The sequence below is a fragment of the Martes martes genome (genome assembly GCF_963455335.1).
Source record: "Martes martes genome assembly, chromosome: 4".
Classification (NCBI taxonomy): Eukaryota; Metazoa; Chordata; class Mammalia; order Carnivora; family Mustelidae; genus Martes; species Martes martes.
Genome location: NC_137891.1, coordinates 59,088,519 through 59,114,963, shown reverse-complemented (window position 1 = coordinate 59,114,963; position 26,445 = coordinate 59,088,519). Strand labels below are relative to the sequence as shown.

At 36.6% G+C, this 26,445-nt stretch overlaps 1 protein-coding gene across 11 annotated transcripts in view; it reads right to left on the bottom strand.

The window, feature by feature from the left end:
• STAU2 (staufen double-stranded RNA binding protein 2) overlaps positions 1-26,445 on the bottom strand; it is a 322,366-nt gene that overhangs the window by 277,016 nt on the left and 18,905 nt on the right. For 4 of the 11 annotated variants that reach the window (XM_080800579.1, XM_080800583.1, XM_080800576.1 and 1 more), the window contains exon 3: positions 4,040-4,168. The exons of the other annotated variants lie outside the window; for them this stretch is intronic. In XM_080800579.1, coding sequence (XP_080656705.1) covers positions 4,040-4,079 — 40 coding nt within the window. In that variant the 5' untranslated portion in view covers positions 4,080-4,168. The remainder of the gene's footprint in view (positions 1-4,039; positions 4,169-26,445) is intronic. 11 annotated transcript variants of the gene reach the window in all.

The window sequence follows — 26,445 nt, the reverse complement described above, 5'->3', positions numbered from 1 at the left end:
CTTACTTTCTTCACTCTTAATTATGTTTTTGATATTATAACTTATATAGATCCACTGCATTACTTTTAACTGCTGTATAATTTCCATCACAATACCACATCAGTTTTCTAATACACTCCCCTACTGACAGACATTTAAATTGTTTCAATTCTTTACCTTTATGAGTAAAAACATGCTGCCAAATGGCACTCAGAATGACTGTACCAAATTACCTTCTGCTGGCAGTATGAGAATTACCACTTCCCTTCAACCTTGAAAACATGTAGTATGGTCAGGTATTTTAATTTTTGATAATTTGATGTCTGACAAATTGTATCCCTCTATTAGTTTTTGTTCTCTCCACTATTATTTTAATTTGCATTCCCATTTTCCTAGTGAGTCTAATCACTTTCTTGTCTCATTGATCATTTGGGTTTCCTCTTTGGGAACAACTCCTGCCGTTTTTTCTATTGATTATTTTATGTATAATATTTATCAATATTTTCTTTTACAGTCTGTGCTTGCAATTTGTTTAAGAAACCCTTCCCTAACCTGCAAGGTATTAATGATTTTTACTTAATTTAACTAAGCCTTCTATGCTTTATTCCTTAAGGATATAATAAATCTATCCTACTTAACTCACAGGTTGTTTTGAGGTTAAGTTTTTTTAATGTATGGTATTCTAAATTCTACCACAATTATTACAGCTTCAAAATATTTTCCTAATACTGTATTATTTTATCCTGTATTAGTCATTCATCTCATTTACACATTAACTGCTTTTTAGTCTTCTTTCATCTCCTATTAAATCATACCAAGAAATATTTTAAAACCTTAGCATAAAACATGCAAGAGGCTTACTTTCTGCTCAATTAAACTAGTCACAATGTGTGGAAAATACATTAAATAAATAGAAATAGCTGGATTTAGAAACTTTATGAACTTTCTATGGCAAATTTAATGAACAAAACAGTATTCTCTTAACTTTTTCATACTCTTTTCAGGATCAATAATTTAATCCAATAATTTGATCACAACATTACAATTAAGAAATTATTTAATTAAAAAACTACATAAACACCTACTAAAGCACAGGTGAAAGAAAGGAGAACCTAAACAACCACCTGTAGGACCAATACAGTTTGACAACTGATTCTACAATTAAACCACCCTAAGTGGCGTGTAAAACAAAGAGAAAAACTGGTAATTTTTACTTTTTGGAACAGCACAAAAAAGACAAGAGTAAGTCAAGAGAGGTTTGAGGAAATCTGCATCTTACTTACTCCACTGTAAATTTTATAAACTGTACCATAAGTCAGTCATCATATAAAATACTAGGTGACTTGGGTTATAATCAGTTTGGGTCCTTGCATACCATGGCATTAAATAACTCAAGTAAAACAGAAGACACAGATACTTATGCCTATATCAAGAAGCAAAGAAAAATGACAATTTGTTAAAAATGAGAAAATATTAAAGTCTGGTAAAAATCAGCTAATTTTGCATAACATTTAAATAGCATATATACTACTACATAATTTTTATAACTCAGCAATGCAATATATTCATCTGTTAAAATGCAAAAAATATTAGGAGCATATCAAGCACAATGTGACAATTTTATAGTGAAAATTTTTCATAGCACAGGTTTTTAATATATTAAAATGTGATTAAAATGATAAAATATATATGTTGGCTAATTGAGTTTAAATTTTTAAAAAATGATGTTTATAGCCCTGTATACTTGCTTGGTAAGAAAACCCGATCTAAATCCTTTAAAGGAAAATGTCAACTAATAACATGGTGTTAAACGTGTATTTCATTAACTTTGACTTTTCACTGCATAAAAATAACATAAATCTTATAAAACATTTTAATGTGTAGCTTAAGGTTTGGTGTGAAAGGTGTGCAAATACACACAGAATCTCATTTAGATAAAACTTTATAACTAAAATTTAAAGGTTTAAATTTGGCAAATTTTAAAATATTTAGTCCTAGTTGTAATTTATTTTACAGAATAATTAAAACTTTATTTTAAATAGCTGTACCTCTATTTAATCAGGAATCTTTTTTTTTTTTAAAAGATTTTATTTATTCATCTGACAGACAGAGATCACAAGTAGGCAGAGAGGCAGGCAGAGAGAGAGAAAGGGGGAAGCAGGCTCCCCGCGAGGCAGAGAGCCCGATGCAGGACTCGATCCCAGGACCCTGGGATCATGACCTGAGCAGAAGGCAGAGGCTTTAACCCACTGAGCCACCCAGGTGCCCCTTTAATCAGGAATCTTATTAGTATTAACTACTTGACAGAGCTCAGTGATTGAGCAATAAAAATTTAAACCAAAATTTTTGGGATGCCTGGGTGGGTCAGTCAGTTCAGTGACCAACTCTTGATTTTGGCTCAGATCATGATCTCCGGATCATGGGATCTAGCCCTGTGTGGGGCTCTGCACTCAGTGGGGAATCTATTTGAGATTCTCTCTCTTCCTCTCCCTTTTCCCTCCCCCAATTGCACAGGTGCATGATCTTGCTACTCTCTTTTTTATATCTTTTTATATCTTTTTCAAGAAATTAAACCAAAATTTTAATAAAGCATCTACAAAACTATAAAACTAATTTATAAAAATTAAGACCTACAAGCTTAATTTATTTATTTTTTTAAAGATTTTACAAGCTTAATTTATATATAACTTCTTAGAAAAGTCAATAATGCAAAAAGGGAGAAATAAATACACTGTTGCATAGGTATACAATTTCAAGAGACCTGTGAATTGTTTTCATCAAGATATTTTGAACTAGGCTTCAAGTTCAAGATATTTTGAACTAGGCTGGGATAAAAGCCTACTTAGAAGTAAATAAAATTAATGATAATGGATTTCACAATCTAAGACCTTCCCATTTTGAGAGAGCAACTGCCGTTTGATGGTTGGAACCTGCTTTGGATATCTCAGCCACTTACTGATTCCATATGAGTTTGAGAAAGTATTTAAAGTTCACTTTCTAGACAGTAAAACAAGAATAATAGTTGTTTTTATATTACTGGATAATTTTATGGGTTGAATGAGATGACGTAAGAACTGTTAACAATGATAAGAATCCATTATTATTCTGATTATAAACAATTTGTTAAAGCACACTACCATCAAATTGTGAAAAGAGTGATACAGTTTTATAAACGTTTTTTCATAGCCCTCCAAGTTAAAATATTCTGAGTTAAAATGTTAGGATAAGCTGATTTTATTCACACAAACAGACTTCTTTAATATTCTGTAAAAAGCATGTATTTGTTATTTTTTCCAGACTTATGACTTATGACTGACTTATAAATTTGGTTCCACTGAAAAATTTCCAGCTGTGCTACAAAAGACATTTTAAGATTTCTCATATTTGTGTTAGGGAATATTCTATCTTTGTTGATATTAAATTTGTTTAAACATAACTCACCATAACTTTGATAATACTGGTAAACAGATATTTATAACACCAGTATCAACACATTCAACAAAAAATTAGATACACTCTAGTCTTTTTGAGATAAACCCTACTTTTGAATTTTTATAAAATGTCCTGACTCTCTGGGACTTAAATCTTCAAACCATACCAAAATAATGGAGCTGAGAATTTTTAATCAACAGGCAAAATCCCAGTCCCAAGAGAGCTCACAGAATGGCATAAGAAACAGGCACATACCATAAACAAATACAATACTACAATACAAATGCTAATAATAAGGCTGCTACAGGGAGTTCTTAGGTGAAGGAGGTACTAAAAGGCAGGTTTCAAGAGGTGGTGATTAGTTAAGTAAGCTAGCAAGGGTAGAACAAAGACAATCCAAGTTTGTCCACAGCACACATGCAGGAGAAAGCACATAAAACACATCACATTCCAGCAAATACAAGTAGATCGTTAGCAGAAAACAGAATGCATATAAGGACACTGCAGAAAAAACTGACCAGAATCCACCAAAACACCAAAAGCTTCCTAAACCAGAACTTAGAGTAGCAACATTTTTAAAGTACTTAAATTGCAGCCAGAGCTGTTGCTAATACATAGTCTACCTCACCTGCCAAGGCAAGTCTCTCCACAGAAGAATCCGTTTCCATCCCTGGTCCCAGAAATGACTTGGACACAGTTTCTAAGTCTCTTTGCTGGCTTCCCTTCCCCTATGCCCTGCTATTGGAAGTGATTCATCCTAATACCCAAGTTAAAAAAAAAACAAAAACAAAAACAAAAACAAAAACAAAAAACAGAGTCAAAGGAGCAAAGGAATTTGCCTTCCAAAGGCTCTTGCCTTCTAGGAGAAATACGATTACCTCTCCACAGCTGTAACTAAAACAAACCATGTAACTTCAAATTAGACTATAACCTAAGGTTGTCCAAGCAAAATCACTACCCAAAGATCAAACTGTTCTAATTGCCTACTGATTAGGGAAAAATTTAAGTTCCTACCTCATATAAACATAAAAATTAATTCCATAAGTATTAAAATGTAAAATATAAAAATATGATAAAATCACAAGAAAATTTGGCTAAATATCTGTCATAATCCTGTAAGACAAACACGTTTTCTAGGTAAGAAGGGAAACCTAAAAGTTATAACGGGATAAACTAACAGATTTAATAACAACATAAAAATGTAAAACTCCCATACCAGCAAAAGATACTACAAATGATGCTTAAAAAGTCTACAAACTGGGGCGCGTGGGTGGCTCAGTGGGTTAAAGCCTCTGCCTTGCTCAGGTCATGATCTCAGGGTCCTGGGATCTAGCCCAGCATCAGGCTCCCTTTCCTCTCTCTGCCTGCCTCTCTGCCTACTGTGATCTCTGTCTGTCAAATACAGAAATAAAATCTTTAAAAAAAAAAAAGTCTACAAACTGAAGAAATACTTGCAACATATAAAGAAAAATTGTTAACACCCATAAAACACAAAGATGATAAAAAAATAAAATTTTTTAAATCCAGTAGAAAAAAGGGCAAATGTACTCACAATCAACTCACAATATAATTTGAGTAAACACATCTGCTCAAAAAACAATGTCTAAAATAAATATTTGAATTCCAATGAAATGTAATTTGCCACACTGAACCGATAAAGACCATAAAATGATCATATAGGTATTGGCAAGGATGTAGGAAATAGGTGCAAACTCTACCAATGCAAATAGAACATGGACAAACTTTTTGGTGAGCAAACTGGCAATACTGATTAAAGCTTCAATTGATTCAGACTCCAACTCTTGGTTTCAGCTCAGGTAGTGATCTTAGGGTTATGAGATCGAATCCCGCAATGGGCTCTGCACTCAGTGAAGAATCTGCTTGAGCTTCTCTCCCTTTCCCTCTGCTCCTCCATGCTGTGCACATGCACTCTCTCTAAAATAAATAAGTAAATCTAAAAAAAAAAGAACAGCAACTCTACATCTACAGGAAGACTCACATAAAATATACACAGTGACAATATGCATAGCAAGACTATAATTCAAGAGCTACAAACAAGCGAAATATTTATCCAGCAATAATTAACTGGTTAAATAAACTACAGTGGGACACTGTGGTCCCTGTGGGACCCTACAGTGCAACCCTGAAAAGATGAGGTACAGATCTTGTGCACTGACATGGAAAATGTTACAAAAGTGTTAAATGAAAAACAGGACAGCTTACTGTCTGATCTTTTTTTTTTTTTTAAATCAAATAGGCATCTATGCATAACAGAAGAAATGCAACTGGCAGGGAACAGAAAGACTCCTCATTTTTTTTCCTTTAGTTTTATTTATTTATTGTCAGAGAGAGAGAGTAAGTGCATGCACGTGCAGGGGGAGCAGCAAGCAGAAGGAGAAGCAGGCTCCCCACTGAACAAGGAGCCCTATGCAGGACTTGGTCCCAGAACCTTAGGGTTATGACCTGAGCTAAAGGCATTTGCTTTACCAACCTACTGAGCCACCCAGGTATCTGGAGAATCCTCACTTTCTACTTTATAGTACCCCATTGTTGTACCTTTTTACAATGAATAGATATATATATATACACACATATATACCTATATATATACTTTACATTTAAAAAATTATTTTGTAAAACCATACCAAACGTAGGGAATGGTTTACAGTGTAAGTTTTAGACTCTGCCATTGTTCTTTCCAGTCTTTACAGGGCCACCAAGTTTCTGAAAAACAAGATGCTCAAGGACCTGATTCAAAGCAGGCAATAAGTGTTATGTCTACAATCCCTGACTTTTACAAATGAAGCCACCTTGGGATTTAAACACTGCTAAAATATAGTGTAGCTTTACCAACATTTGATAAGGTCGGTCTTCTTAACTTTAGCCATTGTAATAGCTACATAATGGTATCTCACGGTGAAGTTAATTTGCATTCCCTACTGACTACACATGTTGATCATCTTTTCATATTCTACACACTATCTATATTTATCCTGTAATGAAGCATCCATCAAAATATTTTACCCATTTTTTAATTGGGTTACTTTCCTTATTGTTTTATCTGAAGAGTTCTTTACATATTCTAAATATGTCATTAGTCAGGTATGTTTCACAAAGATTTTCTCCCAGAATGTAGCATCTCTTTTTATTCTCTTACCAGTGTCTTTTGAAGAGCAGACTTTAATTTTAATAAGATCTAGTTTATCAATTCATCCATTTACATACTGTGCTCTTGGTGTTGTATCTAAGAAATCATTACCTAGTTAAGGTCTCAAAGATTCCCAATTTCTTCTAGCTTTATAGTTTTAGGTTGCACATTTAGGTCTCTGGGCCATTTCGAATTAATTTTTGTACATGGTGCAAAATATGGATTCATTTCCATTTTTTGTAGATCAATGTCCAGTGCTCAAGCAGTATTTGTGAAAAATGCTATTATTTTTTCCACTGTATTGCTTTTTATGGCTTTGTCAAAATCAGTTATCAATATGTAAGTGGGTTTACTTCTGGACTATCTCTTATGTTTCATTGATATATTTGTCTATTTGTATGCCAATTCTGCTTTTATTGTAGCTTTACAATATTTCTTGAAATTAGGTAGTGCTGGTTCCCCAACACTGTTCTTTTTCCCACTTGTTTTGGCTATTCTAAGTTCTTGTATTTACATATGAATTTTATTCTAGGCAAAAATGCCTGCAAGGATTAGAGAAGAATTCCCTTGAATCTATAGATTAATTTGGTAAAAATCAACATTTTTCTTTCATTTTTAAAAAAATTTTTAGGTTTTTTAATTTTTTTAAGATTTTATTTATTTATTTGACAGAGAGAGCATACCAACAAGCAAGGGGAGCAGCAGAGAGGGAGAAGCAGGCTCTGGCTTAGCAGGGAACCCAATGCGAGACTCCATCCCAGGACCCTGAGACCACGACCTGAGCGGAAGGCAGATGCTTAACCAACTGAGCCACCCAGGCACCCATTTTTTTTTTTTTTTTAAGATTTTATTTGAGAGAGGAAGATAGAGTTAGCATGAGCAGGGGGAGGGGCAGAGGGAGAGAAGCAGACTCCCCACTGAGTGGAGAGCCCTACCTGAGGCTCCATCCCAGGACTCTGAAATCATGACCCGAGCTGAAGTTAGACGCTTAACCAACTGAGCCCCTTAATTTTTTTTCTTTTTTAAGATTTTATTTATCTGACAGAAGGAGACACATCGGGAGAAGCAACACAAGTAGGGGGAGTGGGAGAGGGAGGAACAGGCTTCCTGCCGAGCAGGAAGCCCGATGTGGGACTCGATCCCAGGATTCCGGGATCATAACCTGAGCTGAAGGCAGACACTCAACAACTGAGCCACCCAGGTGCCCCATTTTTTTTTTCTTTAAGATTTTATTTTTTATCAGTTCTATACCCAACATGGGGCTCAAACTCACAAACCCAAGATCAAAAGTCTCATGCTCTTCCAAATGAGCCAGCCACCCATGATCTCAGGCACCTCAGAGATCATTTTTTAAAGATAACTCCTTAAACTTTAAAAACCTTTAAGAGAATTATAATTACGGTACCCAAGTTTCCACCAATTTTTTTGTCCAGAATAGTTGGTTGTAAAGTTAGAATTCTGTAAATTGGTGATGTGTTCTTAGTACTCTGTATCTATCTATCTATCTTCCCAAGACAAATTTGTGTGCTTTCGCTTTTTTTCTTGTTGTTTTTGGGTGAGAGAAATGAAGTTATAATAATGTGTGTGAGAGAGAAATGAGGCTATAATAAAGAAATATAGGTTTTTTTTTTAAGATTTTATTTATTAGAGAGAGAGAGAGAGAGCACAGGCAGACAGAGTGGCAGTCAGAGGCAGAGGGCAAAGCAGGCTCCCCGCCAAGCAAGGGGCCCGATGTGGGACTCGATCCCAGGACGCCAGGATCATGACCTGAGCCGAAGGCAGCCGCTTAACCAACTGAGCCACCCAGGCGTCCCAGAAATATAGGTTTAGAAGAGACATTGAAGGTCATCTTGTTCAGTGAGAGAAGGTTTGAGTGAGAGAAAGTGCAGAGGAACCCCTCCCTGCCAGCAACCTAAGTTAATGCGTTGTGTAGAACAGCACGGATTTGTGGATGCTCCCCAATTAGGAGCTCACTCTTCATTTACAGATTTTTGCAGTGTGTTCCTAACTTGGATATTTCCCTCATGCCATGACCTATCTTTCAGGTCTCCATGCCACACTCATTTTCCCATGCCTATATTCCCCCTGACATGCAGCTCTTCAGATCTGTGCTCCGTACCTCCTTCTAAAGTCTAGAAACTTAAGGTTTGTGATAGAACTATACTTTAGTTATGCAGCTTAGCAAACTCCTTTTTTTTTTTTTTCCTAAAACTAAGCTCTATGCCCAATGTAGGGCTTGAAGTCATGACCCCAAGATCAAGAGTTGCACGTTCTACTGACTGAGCCAGCCCAGAACCCCAGGAAACTCCTTTTAAAATTTACACCCAGACTTCTCTCCTGCCTACTAGACTGAAAGGTTAACTGTTCGATGAACCCCACCAGCTGAGGCCTACTAGGAGCTCAAGCTTAAGCTATCTAAACCAGCCTTGGGTTTGCACCCCTCCTGCCATCCTTATTTCTCTGAAAGGCATCACCTCGCAGTAACCGCAGCTTGAAACCACTGTGATTTCTCTCCCATCTCTCGTGTTCAATTGCCAGTGTTGCAGAGTTTGCTTCTAAAATATCTCTTCCGTCCTTCCCTTTTTTCTTTACTCCCTTTACCACTAAACCAATGCACACTCTCATTACTTCCCACCAATCTGTGGTTTCCCCTTGATTCAATCCAAAAAAATCAACATTTTAACAAAGTTCAGTTTTCCAACTCATATACAGGTTGTACAGTTAATTCTCAATATTGAAATAACAACATCTCATAGATAATTATGTTTTTTAACATCACCATGAACAGTGAATTATCAAATATCAACAACCCACTGCTGCTAGGGGAAAGACAGGTTCCTACAAACCTCTAATCATAATATTTTTCTCAATCAATACATAATGCTGCTTTTCATGTGTTTCTGGTTATAAATCCCCTACTTAGTATATATTGTTGATTAACACTGAACTCAGAGCTGACAACACTCTAACTCCTGCATGAACAAAGCTAATCTAAATACATGTACTTTCCCCATAAGTCACATCACAACATTCTTGTGCTTAGGAATACTACACAGCACCTTAGCACCATGCTTAGGAGACATTTTATTTTGTTTTAAGGTGTTGTTTTTTTTTTTTTAATTTACTTATTTATTTGACAGAGAGAGATAGATCACAAGTACGCAGAGAGGCAGGCAGAGAGAGGGAAGCAGGCTCCCTGCTGAGCAGAGAGCCTGATGTGGGGCTCGATCCCAGGACCCTGAGATCATGACCTGAGCTGAAGGCAGAGGCTTAATCCACTGAGCCACCCAGGTGCCCCAGCTTAGGAGACATTTTAAACAGGCAAATCACCAACCAAAAAACACAAAAGTGCTAAAAATGTGGCACTAAACAGAGCAAGAAAAAGACACTTGCTTAATGCATGAGAGCTAAAACAAGAAAACAGAATGTTCATCCTCTGGACTCTGCACATCAGGCAACTCTAATTTTGTGCCACTCAGCAGAGCACTGCAAGTATTGATCTGAGGATTACAAATAACTTTTACCCAATGGTTCAATTCAAAATATACAATCTGTATCAATTGTATCTCTAATGTATTTAGGTATCCTTCACTTTCAACAGTATTTTGTAGCTTTCAATTTTCTTTAACATATTTTGTTAGATTTATCATAAGTATTTCATGTTTTCATATTTTTAAATGGTAACTTTTATTTCAATTTCTCATTCCTCCTTGCTACTTTATAGAAATCCACCTGATTTTTGTGTATTAATGTCGTATACTTCAACCTTACTAAACTAATTTGATTAGTGCTAACAGGATTCTGTGTGATTTTCAACATAGACAATCAGGCCATCTGATTGTGAATAAGGATAGTTTTATTCCTTCCTTTCACATGTGAATAACATTTTTTTTCTTCCCTGATTGCACTACCTAGAATCTCCAGGAGAATGTTGAATACGACTGGTGAAAGTAAACATCTCTATCTTGTTCCTGATTGTATAAAGAAAGTATTCAATCTTTCACCAGTAAGTATACTGTCAGTAAATGAGGTTTGTCATGAATGTCCATTACCAGATTGAGAAATCTTCTTTTTTTGTAACATCATTATTTTGTTTTATATTTTTCAGTGTTTCAAGATTCATTGTTTATGCACCACACCCAGTGCTCCATGCAATACGTGCCCTCCTTAGTACCCACAACCAGGCTCACCCAACCCCCCACTCCCCTCCCCTCCAAAACCCTCTGTTTGTTTCTCAGAGTCCACAGCCTCTCATGGTTTGTCTCCTCCACTCCAATTTACCCCAGTTCACTTTTCCTTTCCTTCTCCTAATGTCTTCCGTGTTATTCCTTATGCTCCACAAGTAAGTGAAACCGTATGATATTTGACTCTCTCTGCTTGACTTATTTCACTCAGCATAATCTCCTCCAGTCCCGTCCATGTTGATACAAAAGTTGGGTATTCATCCTTTCTGATGGCTGCTTAATACTCCATTGTATATATGCACCATATCTTCTTTATCCATTTGTCCACTGAAGGGCATCATGGCTCTTTCCACAGTTTGGTGGCTGTGGCCATTGCTGCTAAGAACATTGGGGTACAGATGGCCCTTCTTTTCGCACATCTGTATCTTTGGGGTAGATACCCAGTAGTGCAATTGCAGGGTCATAGGGTAGCTCTATTTTTAATTTTTTGAGAAATCTCCACACTGTTTTCCAAAGTGGCTGCACCAACCTGCATTCCCACCAACAGTGTAAGAGGGTTCCCCTTTCTCCACATCCTCTCCAACACATGTTGTTTACTATCTTGTTGATTTTGGCCACTCTGACTGGTGTAAGGTGGTATCTCAATGTGGTTTTAATTTGAATCTTCCTGATGGCTAATGATGATGAACATTTTTTCATGTATCTGTTAGCCATTTGTATTTCTTCTTTGAAGAAGTGTCTGTTCGTGTCTTCTGCCCATTTTTTGACATGATTATCTGTTTTTTGGGTGTTGAGTTTGAGTTCTTTATAGACCTTGGACATCAGCTTTATAGTGTTATTTGCAAATATCTTCTCCCATTCCATGGGTTGCCTCTGTTTTGTTAACTATTTCCTTTGCTTTGCAGAAGCTTTTTATTTTGATGAAGTCCCAAAAGTTCATTTTCACTTTTGTTTCCTTTGCCTTTGGAGTCATGTCTTGAAAGAAGTTGCTGTGGCCGATGTCGAAGAGCTTACTGCCTATGTTCTCCTCTAGGATTTTGATAGATTCCTGCTTCATGTTGAGGAATCTCACTTCTATTCCTAGTTTGCTAAAGGTTTCTTGTTTTGTTTTGTTTTGTTTTAATTAGGAATGTTTACTGGATTACTCGAATGATTTTTCTGCATCTACTGGGATGATTATGATTTTTACTTTTTTGTTTGTATATATGGTAAATTATACTGATTTTTTTTATTGTTAAACCAACCCAGCATTCCTGGGATAAACACCAGGTGGTCATGACATATTAAACTTTAATACACTATTGAATTGATTTGTTGAAATTTGATTTGGATTTTTTGCATTTATGCTCACAAGTAGTATTATTCTGAAGTTTACGAATAATGTCTTTGCCTGGTTCTGGTTTCCCAGTAATGCTAGCATCATAGGCTTTGGAAAATATTCCCTCCACTTCAAGTATTTTTCAAAAGTTGATGTAGAATTGGTATTATTTCTTCCTATAGTGTTTTATCTAATTCACCAGTGAAACTATCTAGACCTGGAGTTTTCCTTGTAAGCAGATTTTTAATTACAATTCCAATTTATTCAATATATAGAGGGCTATTCAGATTATCTACTATTTTCTTCTGCTTCTTTTGGGATTAATTTGCTCTTCTTTATCTACTTTTTTAAGGTAGAAACTAAAGTCATTCTTTCTTCTTTTCTATTATAGCATTTAGAGCTACAGATTTCCCTCTCAGTACTGTTTTAGCAGCATCCTCCATATGTTGTTTCTGTTCTCATTCAGTTTAAAATATTTTCCAATTCCCATTTGATTGCTTCTTCTAACGATGGGTTACTTATAAGCATGCTATTTAATTTCCAAATATGTGGAAATTTTTCCAAGGATCTTTCTATTAATGATTTCTAATTTAATTCCACTGTGTCTGAGAAGATTCTTTATGAACTGAATCCTTCTGAATTTATTGAGACTTCTTGATGGCTCTATCTTGGTAAATATGGTCTATCATGGTAAATGTTCTACATAAACTTCTGTAAACCTAGCTAAGTCAAGTTGGTTGACAGTAGCATCCAACTCAACTGTACCTTTGGTAGTTTTCTGTCCACTTATATCAATTATTGAGAAGAATTACTGAAATCTCTGACTATGTGAATTTCTCCTTGCATTTCTAATTAATTTTGTTTTGTATGTTTAAAGTTTGGTTATTAGGAGCATAAACATTAAACCTATTATGTCTTCTTAATTAACTGACCCCATTATTATGAAATGACCTTCTTTACCCCAGATAATACTCTAATCTCTGTTGTCTGAAGTTAATAAACTCATTCCAACTTCCTTTCAAATAGGTTATATCATTTTCCACTTTTCACTTTTAACCTATTCGTGTAGTTAAAAAAAGCTGACGGCCTTCCCTTTGAGGGAATGGGGGAGGTCAGAGGGAGAAGGAGACTCCCCGCCAAGCAGGAAGCCCGTTGCGGGACTCGATCCCAGGACTCCAGGATCACGACCTAAGCCGAAGGCAGTTGCCCAAAAAACTGAGCCACCGAGGCGCCCTGGTGGATAATCTTTTTAATGTACTATTGGATCCTATTAGCTAGGATCTTGTTGAGAATCTTGGCATCCATATTCATCAGGGATATAGGTCTGAAATTCTCCTTTTTGGTGGGGTCTTTGCCTGGTTTTGGAGTCAGGGTAATGCTGGCTTCATAAAAAGTCTGAAAGTTTTCCTTCTGTTTCTATTTTTTGAAATAGCTTCAGTAGAATAGGTATTATTTCTTCTTTGAATGTTTGGTAGAATTCACCAGGGAATCCATCAAGTCCTGAGCTCTTGTTTTTTGGGAGGTTTTTGATCATGACTTCAATCTCGTTACTAGATATTGGTCTATTCAGGGTGTCAATTTCTTCCTGATTCAGTTTTGGAAGTTTATAGGTTTCCAGGAATGCATCCATTTCATCTAGGTTGCTTAACTTACTGGCATATAAACATTGATAATAATTTCTGATGATTGTTTCTATTTCCGTGGTATTAGTCTTGATCTATCCCTTTTCATTCATAATTTTATTAATTTGGGTCCTCTCTCTTTTCTTTTGGATTAGTTTGGCCAATGGTTTATCGATCTTGTTGAGTCTTTCAAAAAACCAGCTTCTAGCATCGATGTGTTCTACTGTATCTCTAGTTTCTATCTCATTGATCTCTGCTCTAATCTTGATTATTTCCCTTCTTGTGTGTGGGGTTGGCTTAATTTTCTGTTGATTCTCCAGTTCTTTAAGGTATAAAGAGAGCTGGTGTATTCTGGATTTTTCTATTTTTTTTAAAGGAGGCTTGGATGTCTGTGTATTTACCCCTTAGGACCACCTTTGCCGCATCCCATACGTTTTGGACCAATGTGTCTTCATTCTCATTGGTTTCCATGAATTGTTTACGTTCTTCTTTGATTTCCTGGTTAATCCAAACATTCTTAAGCAGGGTGGTTTTTAGCATCCCAATGTCTGAATTCCTTCCAAACTTTTTCTTGTGGTTGAGTTCCAGTTTCAAATCATTGTGGTCTGAGAACATACAGGGAATAATCTCAATGTTTTGGTATCGGTTGAGCCCTGACTTGTGACCCAGTATGTGTTCTATTCTGGAGAAAGTTCCATGTGCTCTCAAGAAGAATGAGTATTCTGTTGTTTTGGGGTGGAATGTTCTGTATATATCTATGAGGTCCATCTGTTCCAATGTGTCATTCAATGCTTTTGTTTCTTATTGATTTTCTGCCTGGATGATCTATTACTGAGAGCGGTGTGTTAAGATCCCCTATCTTTATCTGGACTAACAGTTGTCTCATGTATGGCTGCTCCCGTATTGGGGGCATAAATATTTAAATTGTTAGATCTTCTTGGTGGATAGACCCTTTAAGAATGATGTAGTGTTCTTCTTTATCTCTGACTACACCTTTAGTTTAAAATCTAATTTATCTGGTATGAGAATCACTACCCCAGCTTTCTTTTGAGGCCCAATGGCATGAAAGATGCTTCTCCATCCCTTCAACAAAACAAAGAGGTAACCCACAGAATGGGAGAAGATATTCACAAATCACACTACAGACAAAGGGCTAATATCCAAGATCTATAAAGAACTCCTCAAACTCAACACCCAAAAAACAGATAATCATGTCAAAAAATGGGCAGAAGACACAGACACTTCTTCAAAGAAGAAATACAAATGGCTAACAGATACATGAAAAAATGTTCATCATCATTAGCCATCAGGAAGATTCAAATTAAAACCACATTGAGCCACATTGAGATACCACCTTACACCAGTCAGAGTGGCCAAAATCAACAAGATAGTAAACAACATGTGTTGGAGAGGATGTGGAGAAAGGGGAACCCTCTTACACTGTTGGTGGGAATGCAGGTTGGTGCAGCCATTTTGGAAAACAGTGTGGAGATTTCTCAAAAAATTAAAAATAGAGCTACCCTATGACCCTGCAATTGCACTACTGGGTATCTACCCCAAAGATACAGATGTGCGAAAAGAAGGGCCATCTGTACCCCAATGTTCTTAGCAGCAATGGCCACAGCCACCAAACTGTGGAAAGAGCCATGATGCCCTTCAGTGGACAAATGGATAAAGAAGATATGGTGCATATATACAATGGAGTATTAAGCAGCCATCAGAAAGGATGAATACCCAACTTTTGTATCAACATGGACGGGACTGGAGGAGATTATGCTGAGTGAAATAAGTCAAGCAGAGAGAGTCAAATATCATACGGTTTCACTTACTTGTGGAGCATAAGGAATAACACGGAAGACATTAGGAGAAGGAAAGGAAAAGTGAACTGGGGTAAATTGGAGTGGAGGAGACAAACCATGAGAGGCTGTGGACTCTGAGAAACAAACAGAGGGTTTTGGAGGGGAGGGGAGTGGGGGGTTGGGTGAGCCTGGTTGTGGGTACTAAGGAGGGCACGTATTGCATGGAGCACTGGGTGTGGTGCATAAACAATGAATTTAGAACACTGAAATAAAATAATTTTTTTTTTAAAGTGCTTCTTGTAGGCAAGTATACAGTTGCATCTTGGTTTTGATTCAATCTTGGCCTTTAAATTGGGGTGTTCAGAATATTATTTATATTTGTTTATATTTATATTTATAATGGGGTTACTCATTAAAACATTTCATCCTGCTCATTAGAACATATCTTGCTATTTATATTTGTCCCAGCTCACCTTCTTTCCCTTTTCATGTTGTCGACTTCTGTTGGATTGTTTGGTATGATTAAATCCTACCTACTTTTCTTCACATATTACATATGACTCTGTTTTCCTATTTTGGTGGCTGCTTCAGAGTTTACAATATATATATATCTTTAATTTATCACAGTCTGCCTTTAAGAGATATAATACCACCTAATGTAGAACATAGGAGTCTTATAATATACTTCCATTTTTCCATTGGCCTTTAAGCTACTGTTATGCATTTTACTTTTATGTATGCTATAAACCATACAGTACCTTATGAACATTGACTCTAAACAATTATATTTTCAAGAGATTAAATTAAATGAGAAAAAAATTCTACATATTTACCCAAGTAATTATCATTTCTTGTGGGTTTGTTTGTTTTTTACTCAACTAGCATCATTTTCCTGCTGTCTGAAGGACAGACTAAAATTTTCCTGAAGTGGGAGGAAAGGACAGGGGAGTTAGCATTGAATTTCTTCAGCTTTTCTGTGTCTGAAAATGACTTTTTTCATCTTGATTTCCGAAACATATTTTTGCCCGATATAGAATTCTAAGGAGATTATTTTTTCATCTGCCAATACTTTAAAGATGCTAGTCCACTGTTCTCTTGCTTATATTATTTCTGACAAGAAATCTAATGTCATCTTTATCTTTACTCCTATGCACAAGACTTAATCATGTCATTTTTTTCTCTAACTGCTTTTAAGATTTTATTTTTATTACTTGTATTTGGTAATTTCATTATGATGGACCTTGGTGTAGTTTCCTTTATATTTCTTATACTTGGTAGCTCATTGAAATTCCTTATGACTTCATCTTCTTTTTTTTTTTTTAAGATTTTATTTATTTATTTCACAGAGAGACAGCAAGAGAGGGAACACAAGCAGAAGGAGTGGGAGAGGGAGAAGCAGGCTTCCGGCGGAGCAGGGAGCCCAATGTGGGGCTTGATCCCAGGACCCTGGGATCATGACCTGAGCCAAAGGCAGACACTTAACAAATGAGCCACCCAGGTGCCCCCAGTTTCATCTTAATAAAAACTTATTCGGAAAATTTTGGTTTATGGTTTCATCTTAATGAATCATATTTAGAAAGTTTTGGGCCACTGTTTCTGGAAATTTGTATTTATGTAACATGTCTCCTTAAGGAAATTTAATTATTTATATATTTGTTTGAAGGTATCCTACAGCTAATTGATGTTTTCTCCCTCTTTCTTCTCCATATGTTTCTACTGGATGGTTTCTACTGCTATGCCTTCAAATTCATTAATCTTTTTCCTGCAATGTCTAATCTGCCATTTATCTTATCTAGTGTATTTTTTGTCCATATGTAGTTTTCATCTTTAAAAGTCTAATATGGATCTTTTTGCATCTTATACATTTCTAACTCTCTGAAAGTATGGAATATAATTACAACAAACAGTTTTAGCATCCTCTGCTAATTCTATCATCTGTATCAATTCTGTGTCCCTATGATTGATTATTTCCATTATGGGTCATGTTTTTAGGGTACTGTGCATATTTGGGCATCATTAACTGAATGACATGCACTACGAATTTCAATTTGCTGTATGCTGGTATTTCCCACTCCTACATATCTTCCTGAACTTTGTTCTAGGATGCAGTTAAGTGACCTGGAAATACTTTGTTTTCTTGCTTTTATAATTTGTGAATCAGTTCCAGAGCAACATCTCCTCAACTAGGGGAATATGCCAAACTCCACACCTCAGTTCTCACTGCCTGTGCCACATCCTGGTAAGTCTCTCAGTACAGTAGGTTGGGGCGATTATAGGGCTCTCCTCATTTGTTTCTCACCACTCGGGATCATTGATCATCACTGCTTCATAAGCAATGTCTTCAGAACTACTGTTTGGAGGGGCGCCTGGGTGGCTCAGTGGGTTAAAGCCTCTGCCTTCAGCTCAGGTCATGGTCCCAGGGTCCTGGGATCGAGCCCCGCATCGGGATCTCTGCTCAGTGGGGAGCCTGCTTCCTCCTCTCTCCCTCTCTCTGCCTACTTGTGATCTCTGTCAAATAAATAAATAAATAAACGAACTACTGTTTGGAGTACTCTGTTTTGCGGAGCAGGGGATTGTTTCATGATTATAAATATATAGTCCCTGTTACTACATCTAAGCCAGATGCAGACCATCCTTGTACTTTTAGTCTATTTTTACTTTTATATTCCAAATAAGTTTCTTGACACCATATATTTGAGTATTATTTTTCTAGTCAATCTGAGTATCTTTACTTTTTAACTAGATTGTTTAGATCATTTATATTTCATTTAATTATCTAAAAGGGAAGATATATATCCACTATTTTGCTATTTTTGTCCCAACTCTTTTTTTAAACAATTTTTTTAAAGGATTTTAATTTATTTGAGACCAAGATATACAAAGAGAGAGAGCATGAGCAGGGGAAAAGACAGAGGGAGAGGGAGAAGCAGACTCCCCGCTGAGCCAGGAGCCAGGTGCGGGGGTCAATTCCAGGATGCCGGGATCATGACCCAAGCAGAAAGGCAGATGCCCAACCACCTGAGCCACCCAGGTGCTCTGTCCCACCTCTTATTTTTTCCTTTATTCTTCTTTGCCTACATTTTTTTAAATTTTTTTATTTATTATATTATTATAATATATTATTATAATATTGTTATTTAAAATATTTTTATTTATTAGTTTTTATTTTTTTATTAATTTTTGAATTTTTTAAATAAACATATAATGTATTTTTTCCCCAGGGGTATTGGTCTGTGAATCACCAGGTTTACACATTTCACAGCACTCACCATAGCACATACCCTCCCCAATGTCCATAACCCCACCACCCTCTCCCAACGCCCCTCCCCCCAGCAACCCTCAGCCTGTTTTGTGAGATTGAGTCTTTTATGGTTTGTCTCCCTCCCGATCCCATCTTGTTTCATTTATTCTTTTCCTACCCCCCAAACCCCCATGTTGCATCTCCACTTCCTCATATCAGGGAGATCATATGATAGTTGTCTCTCTCTGATTGACTTATTTCGCTAAGCATAATACCCTCTAGTTCCATCCACGTTGTTGCAAATGGCAAGATTTCATTTCTTTTGATGGCTGCATAGTATTCCATCGTGTGTGTGTGTGTGTGTGTGTGTGTGTGTGTGTGTGTATCAATCACATCTTCTTTATCCATTCATCTGTTGATGGACATCTAGGTTCTTTCCATAGTTTGGCTATTGTGGACATTGCTGCTATAAACATTTGGGTGCATGTGCCCCTTTGGAGCACCACGTTTGTATCTTTAGGGTATATACCCAGTAGTGCAATCACTGGGTCATAGGGTAGCTCTGTTTTCAGCTTTTTGAGGAAGCTCCACGCTGTTTTCCAGAGTGGTTGCACCAGCTTGCATTCCCACCAACAGTACAGGAGGGCTCCCCTTTCTCCACAACCTCACCAGCATCTGTCATTTCCTGACTTGTTAATTTTAGCCATTCTGATTGGTGTGAGATGGTATCTCATTGTGCTTTGCCTACATTCTTATGGATTGATTAGTTTTTAATATTCAATTTCATCTCCCGCATGGGCTTAAGTTATTTTTCTTTTTTTTTTATTAAGCAATTGCTCTAAATTATACAAAGCCTACACTCAAATAAGTATTGTACCACTTTGTGTACAAGTATAGGCACCTAACAATACTGTATTTCCCTTTCTCCTGTACCATTCTTTATGCTACTGACATTAGTCAATCTATTTCCATGTATGCTATAAACCACCAATTCATTGCTATTATCTTTGCTTTAAATATCTTTTGAAAAGTTTAAAAATGAAGAAAATATTTTTTATATTTACCTCGTATTTTATCATTTCTTCCACTCTTCATTCCTTTTCACAGATCCAAATTTCCATCTGTTAGTATTTTCCATTTGCCTAAATAACTTCCTTTAAGATTTCTTGCAGTGCATGTCTGCTGAAAATAAATTCTCTGACTTTGCTTCTCAAAAGTTGTCTCCAGGGGTGCCTGAGTGGCTCAGTTGGTTAAGTGTCTACCTTCAGCTCAGGTCATGATCCCAGAGTCCCGGGATCGAGCCCTGCCTTGGGCTCCTTGTGCAGCAGGGAGCCTGCTTCTCCCTCTGCCTGCTGCTCCCCCTGCTTCTATGCATGCTCTCTTCTCTCTCACACACAAATAAATACAATCTTAACCAAAATAACAAATTTAAAAAAAAGTTGTTTCCATTGCAAATCATATACCTGGGTAAGGGACTGAAATCCAGAATACATAAAGAGCTCTTACATCTCAACAACAACATAAATCCCAATTTTAAAATTGGGAAGGAACTTGAATAGACATTTCTTCAAAAATGATACATAAATGGCCAACAAGCATATGAAAAGATACTTAACATCACTAATGATCACAAAAGTGCAAACCAAAGCCACAACGAAATACCACTTCACTGCATTAGAATGACCATTAACCAACAGAAAAGAAAAGAAAAAAGAAAAGAAGAAGAAAAAAAAGAAGTATTGGTGAGGATGTGGTACCATTTAAATTTCAGAATTATTTGGTCTAGCTTTGTCAAAAATGGCCTTTGAATTTTGATAGGGATTGCACTGAATCTGCAGATTGCTTTGGGTTGTATGGACATTTAAATACCAGTTCTTCCAAACCATGAGCATGGTATTGATTTACATCTGTGTCCTCTTCAATTTCTTTCATGGTGTCTTAGTTTTCAATGTAGAAATCTTAAACTCCTTGGTTAAATTTATTCTTAGGTACTTCATTTTTTTAATACAATTATAAATGGGATTGCTTTCTTAATTATTCTTTCTGATAACTCATTATAGAAACTCCATAGATTTCTATATGCTGATTTTGTATCCCATTAATTTACTGAATTCATTTATTAGCTGTAACAGGTTTTGGTGAAGTCTTTCAGGTTTTCTATATATAGCATCATGTCATCTTTAGGTGGTGTCAGTTTTACTTCTTCCTTTCAAATCTGGATGCCTTTTTATTTCTTTTTCCTACCAATTGCTGTGGCTACAATTTCCAACAGTATGTTGAATAAAAGTGGTAAGAGAGGGCAGCTTTTTCTCGTTCCTAATCTTAGAGGAAAAAGTTTTAGCTGCTTGCCACTGAGTATGATGTTAACTGCGGGTTTACTATATATGGCCTTTGTTATGTTGAGGTACACTCCCTCTGCACCCACTTCATTGAGAATTTTTATCAAAACTATGTGTTGATAACAGTCAAATGCTTTTTCTCCATCTCTAAAGATGATCATACAATTCTTTCTTCATTTTGTTAATGTGGTGTATCATGTTGGTTGATTTGTGGATGTCGAACCATCCTTGCATCCCTCAAATAAATGTCACTTGTTCATGGTTTATTATCCTTTTAATGTACTACTGAGTTCAGTTTCCTAATATTTTGTTAAGAATTTTTGCATCAATCAGAGAAAGGGGAACCCTCCTACACTGTTGGTGGGAATGTAAGCTGGTATAGCCCCTCTGGAAAACAGTCTGGAGGTTCCTCAAAATGTTGAAAATAGGGACGCCTGGGTGGCTCAGTTGGTTAAGCCCCTGCCTTCGGCTCAGGCCATGATCCCAGGGTCCTGGGATCGAGTCCCACATCGGGTTCCTTGCTCCTCGCAGGGAGCCTGCTTCTCTCGCTGCCTCTGCCTGCCTCTCTGCCTGCTTGTGTGTACTTACTCTCTCTCTCACTCTCTCTCTCTCTGGCAAATAAATAAAATCTTAAAAAAAAAAAAATGTTGAAAATAGAGCTACCCTACGACCCAGCAATCACACTACTGGGTATTTACCCTAAAGATACAAATGTAGTGATCTGAAGGGGCACATGCACCTCTATGTTTATAGCAGCAATGTCCACAATAGCCAAACTATGGAAAGAGCCTAGATGTCCATCAACAGATGAATGGACAAAGAAGATGTGGTATATTTATACAATGGAATACTATGCAGCCATCAAAAGAAATGAAATCTTGCCATTTGCAACGATATGGATGGAACTAGAGGGTATTCTGCTGAGCAAAATAGGTCGATCAGAGAAAGACAATTATTATATGATCTCCCTGATATGCGTAATTTGAGAAGCAGAGTGGGGGGCTTGGGGGGTAGGGAAGGAGTAAATAAAAGAAAATGGGATTGGGAGGGAGACAAACCATAAGAGACTCCTAATCTCACAAAACAAACTGAGGGTTGCTGGGGGGAGGTGGGTGTGGAGAGGGTGGTTGGGTTATGGACATTGGGGAGGGTATGTGATATGGTGAGTGCTGTGAAGTGTGTAAGTCTGACAATTCACAGGCCTGTACCCCTGGGGCAAATAATACATTATATGTTAACAAAAATAATTAATAAAAAAGTAGATGCCCAAAAAAAAAAGAATTTTTGCATCAATATTCATTAATGATGCTGCCTTGTAATTTTTTTTTAATTTTATGTGCAGTCCTTGTCCGGTTTGCTATCAAGGTAATGACAGCCTCATACAATGACTTCGGAAGTATTCCCTCCACAATTTTTTTGAAGACTTTGAAAAAGGTAGGTATTAAGTCTTTCTGAATGTTTGATAGAAATCACCAATGAACCCATCTGGTCTTGGACTTTTGCTTGTTGACAGGTTTTTGATTACTTATCAATCTTCTTTGTAGTAATTGATTCATTCAGATTTTCTATTTCTTCATGACTCTGTCCTAGATGACTGTATGTTCCTAGGAATTTATCCATTTCCTCTAGGTTGTACAATTTGTTAGCATATATTTCTTGGTGGTCTCCTATGATCCTTTGCACTATGGTGTCAGTTGTAATTTCTTCTCTTTCAATTTCTGATTCTGATTATTAAAACTTTCACTGTTTTCTTGGCTAGTCTAACTAAAAGTTTGTCAACTTTATCTTTTCAAAGAACCAGCTCTTAGCTTTATTTTAATTGTTTCTCAGTCTCTACTTCAATTATTTCTGCTCTGATCTCTATTATTTATTTTCTTTTATTAATTTTGAGCTTCGTTTGTCTTTTTTTCTATCTCCTTCAGGGTAAAGTTAGATTGTTGGAGATTTTTCTTATTTCTTGGGGTAGTCCTGTATTACTATAATATTCTCTCTTAGAATTGCTCTCGTTGTATCCCAAAGATTTTGATATGTCAGAGTTCTATTTTCATTTGTCTCTCAGTATTTCTTTGCTATCTTCAATGACAAAAATTTTGAGTTGCATGTCATTTAACCTCTCCATTTTCATGGTTTTTCAAGTTTTCTTCTTGTAATTGATTTCTAGTTTCATACCATTGTGATCAGAAAAATATGCTCAATAGAATTTCAATCTTTTTTAATTTATTGAGGCTTAATTGGTGGCCTAACATGTTATCTACCCTAGACAATACACCATGTGTGCTTGAGAATAATGTGTATTGTTGCTTTTGAATGGAATGTTCTGAATATATTAAGTCCATCTGGTGCCATTTAAGGATGATGTTTCCTTATTAATTTTCTGTCTGAATGACCTATTCATTGATGGAAGTGGGTGTTAAACTCCCCTACTATTATTGTATTGCTATCAATTCCTCCACCTCGGTCAGTTAATATTTGTTTTGTACGTCTTGATGTTCCTATGTTGGATGCATACATATTTATTAATGCCATGTCTTCTTGTTGGATTGACTCCTTTATCATTATGTAATGCCCTTCCTTGTCTATTATTACAATTTTTATTTTGAAGTCTTTTTTGGTTGCTGAGTATAGCTATAGTAGCTTTCTTTTCTGTTTTCTTTTCTTTTTTTCTTTTTTAATAAGCTCTACACTCAACATGGGGCTTCACCTCATGACCGTGAGATCAAGACTCACATGCTCCACCGACTGAGCCAGCCAGGCACCCCTCCAGGTTTCTTTTCATTCCTGTTTGCATGGAATAGTTTTCTCCATCCCTTCATTTTTAGTCTGTGTATGTTCTTACACCTGAAGTGAGATTCTCACAGATAGCATAGATAGGTTTTTTTGTGGGTTTTTTTTTTAAATCCATTCAGCCACTGTGTCTTTTGATTGGAGAGTTTAGTCCATTTATAATTACAGTAATTATTTATAAGTATGTACTTATTTCCATTTTATTCATCGTTTTCTGGCTGTCTTCATAGTTCCTCTGGTCCTTTCTTCTTTTCTTCCCTTGTGGTTTGATGGCTTTCTTTAGTGTTATGTTCAGATTCCCTTTTTTGTGTATTTGTTGCAAATTTTTGCTTTATGGTTACCATGAGATTTATACACAACTTACTATATATAGAATGGGCTGCTTTGAGTTGATAGCAATTACATTTGAGCACACTCCAAAACATATTTTCTTCAGCTCTGCCCTTATTTTTGATGTCATATTCTCCATCATTTTATGCAGTCTTTAACTATCATAGTTTTAGTTATCTTTACTATTTTTGTCTTTTCTTAAGCTTCATACTTGCTTTATAAGTGATTGACCCTTTTTTTTTTTTTTAATTTTTTTTGGGCAGGGACAGGTAGAGGGAGGAAAAAGAGAGTGAATCTCAAGCAGGTTCCACACCGAGCGCAGAGCCTGATGTGGCCTTGATCTCACAACCCTGAGAACATAACCTGAGCCAAAAGCAAGAGCAGGATGCTTAAACGACTGGGCGAGGCAGGTATCCCTGACCCCCTACTTTAAATATGTATTCAGCTTTTCCAAGGAGATTTTTATTTTCACACATTTTGTTATTAATGCCATTTCTTTTCAGTTTATGTAAGTCCTTTTAAACATTTCTTATAAGGCTGGTTTAACAGTGATGAACTCTTTTAGCTTTTGATTATCTGAAAAACTCTTAATCTCTCCTTCAATTCTGAATAATAACCTTGCCAAGTGGAGAATTCTTGGAAGGTTTTTTCCATTCACCACTTTGAATGTGTCACACCACTTGCTTCTGGCATGCAAAGTTTCTGCCAAAAACTCTGCTGATAGCCTTCTGAGGTTTCCCTTTCATGTAATAAGTTTTACCATTTTAATTATAATGTATCTTGATGTGTACCTCTTTGGATTCATGTTATTTGGAATTCTCTGAGTTTCCTAGACTGTATGTCTATTTCTTCCCCAGATTAGGAAAGCTTTCCGCCATTATTTCTTCAGATAAGTTTTCTCGCCCTTTTTTTTCTTTCTAGAACCCATATAAAGTAAATGCTATCCCACTTGATGCTTTCCCAAGGATCCCTTAAGTTATCTCCATTTTTTTAAAAATTCTTTTTTCTTTTCACTACTGAGTCTACATGAGTTTCATTGCTTTGTCATCAGCTAATCATCAGCTCACTGATCCAATATTCAGTTCATTCAGTCTGCTATTAAACCCACCTAGTGTACTTTTTCAGTTATTTCAATCTTCAGTTCTGTAACTTGTTTGACCTTTCTTATATTGTCTCTTTATGAAGGCTCTCATTGTATTCATCTATTCTTCTCCCAAGTTCGGTGAGCATCTTTAGGGCCATTAGATTTTAATTCTTTATCAGGTTGATTTGCTTATCTCCATTTCATTAATGTCATTTCCTGATGTTTTATCTTACTCTTTCATTTGGAACATATTCTCTATCTCCTCACTTTGCCTGGCTCTTGTTTGTTTCTATGGATCAGGCAAATGAACTATCTCTCCCAGTCTTGAAAGAGCAGCCTTGTGTAGATGTCACATGCAACTCAAAAGCAAAATCCTCTCTGACCACCAGAGCTAGATCCCCTATGTGGGCTGTATGCACTGTCTACTGTGGTGGCACCATGTCTGCAGCAGAGTGAGTGAGGCTGGCACCTGGCTCACCTGTAGCATGTGACTGGACCTTCTTCCACCTGGCTGCAACATGTGATTGCACTGTGGGAGTAGGGAGGGTTCTCATCTGGGTGCACCCACTGGCTCTAGCAATTTGAGAGATAATTACAAAATGGTTCCCACTACTACCAACATTAGTAATGTAGGATGAGGTCACAAATATGGCACCTACCAATGTCTCCATCTCCAGAGAAAGTCCCAACAGTTTCCTGCCTGACTCACAGATGTCTTAAAAGTACTAACTGGGTCTTCTTGACAAAGGCACTTTTCAAACTTGTACTTTTGTTCTGGTCCTGGGGTAAGTATATGTGCAAATCCTCTAAGAGTGGGTTCTCCATTCCCTAATTTTATGGTTTCTCTGGATATAATCCCAGGTAGTTGTCAAAGCCTGGTGTTTAGGTGGCTTTTCTCTTTTATACAGGACCTAAGGATTAGGATGTCTGATGTGAAGCACTAACCTCCTACTCCTCAGGAAAAGTTTTGTATTTTTTAGTTCCCTCCTGATTGTGTATCACAGCTGGGATGGGCGTTTTTGCAAGATGGTGTCCTCTGCCTCTTCTCCCCAACTCAATTCTGACTTTTTTGTCCTTTGTTGTAGAGGGCTCTGTTCATCCAGTCTTGAGGTTTGTTTGTTTTTTTTCCCCCAGAAGAAATTATTCCATATGTAGTTATTTGTTATGAGAAGAGCAAGCTTAGGA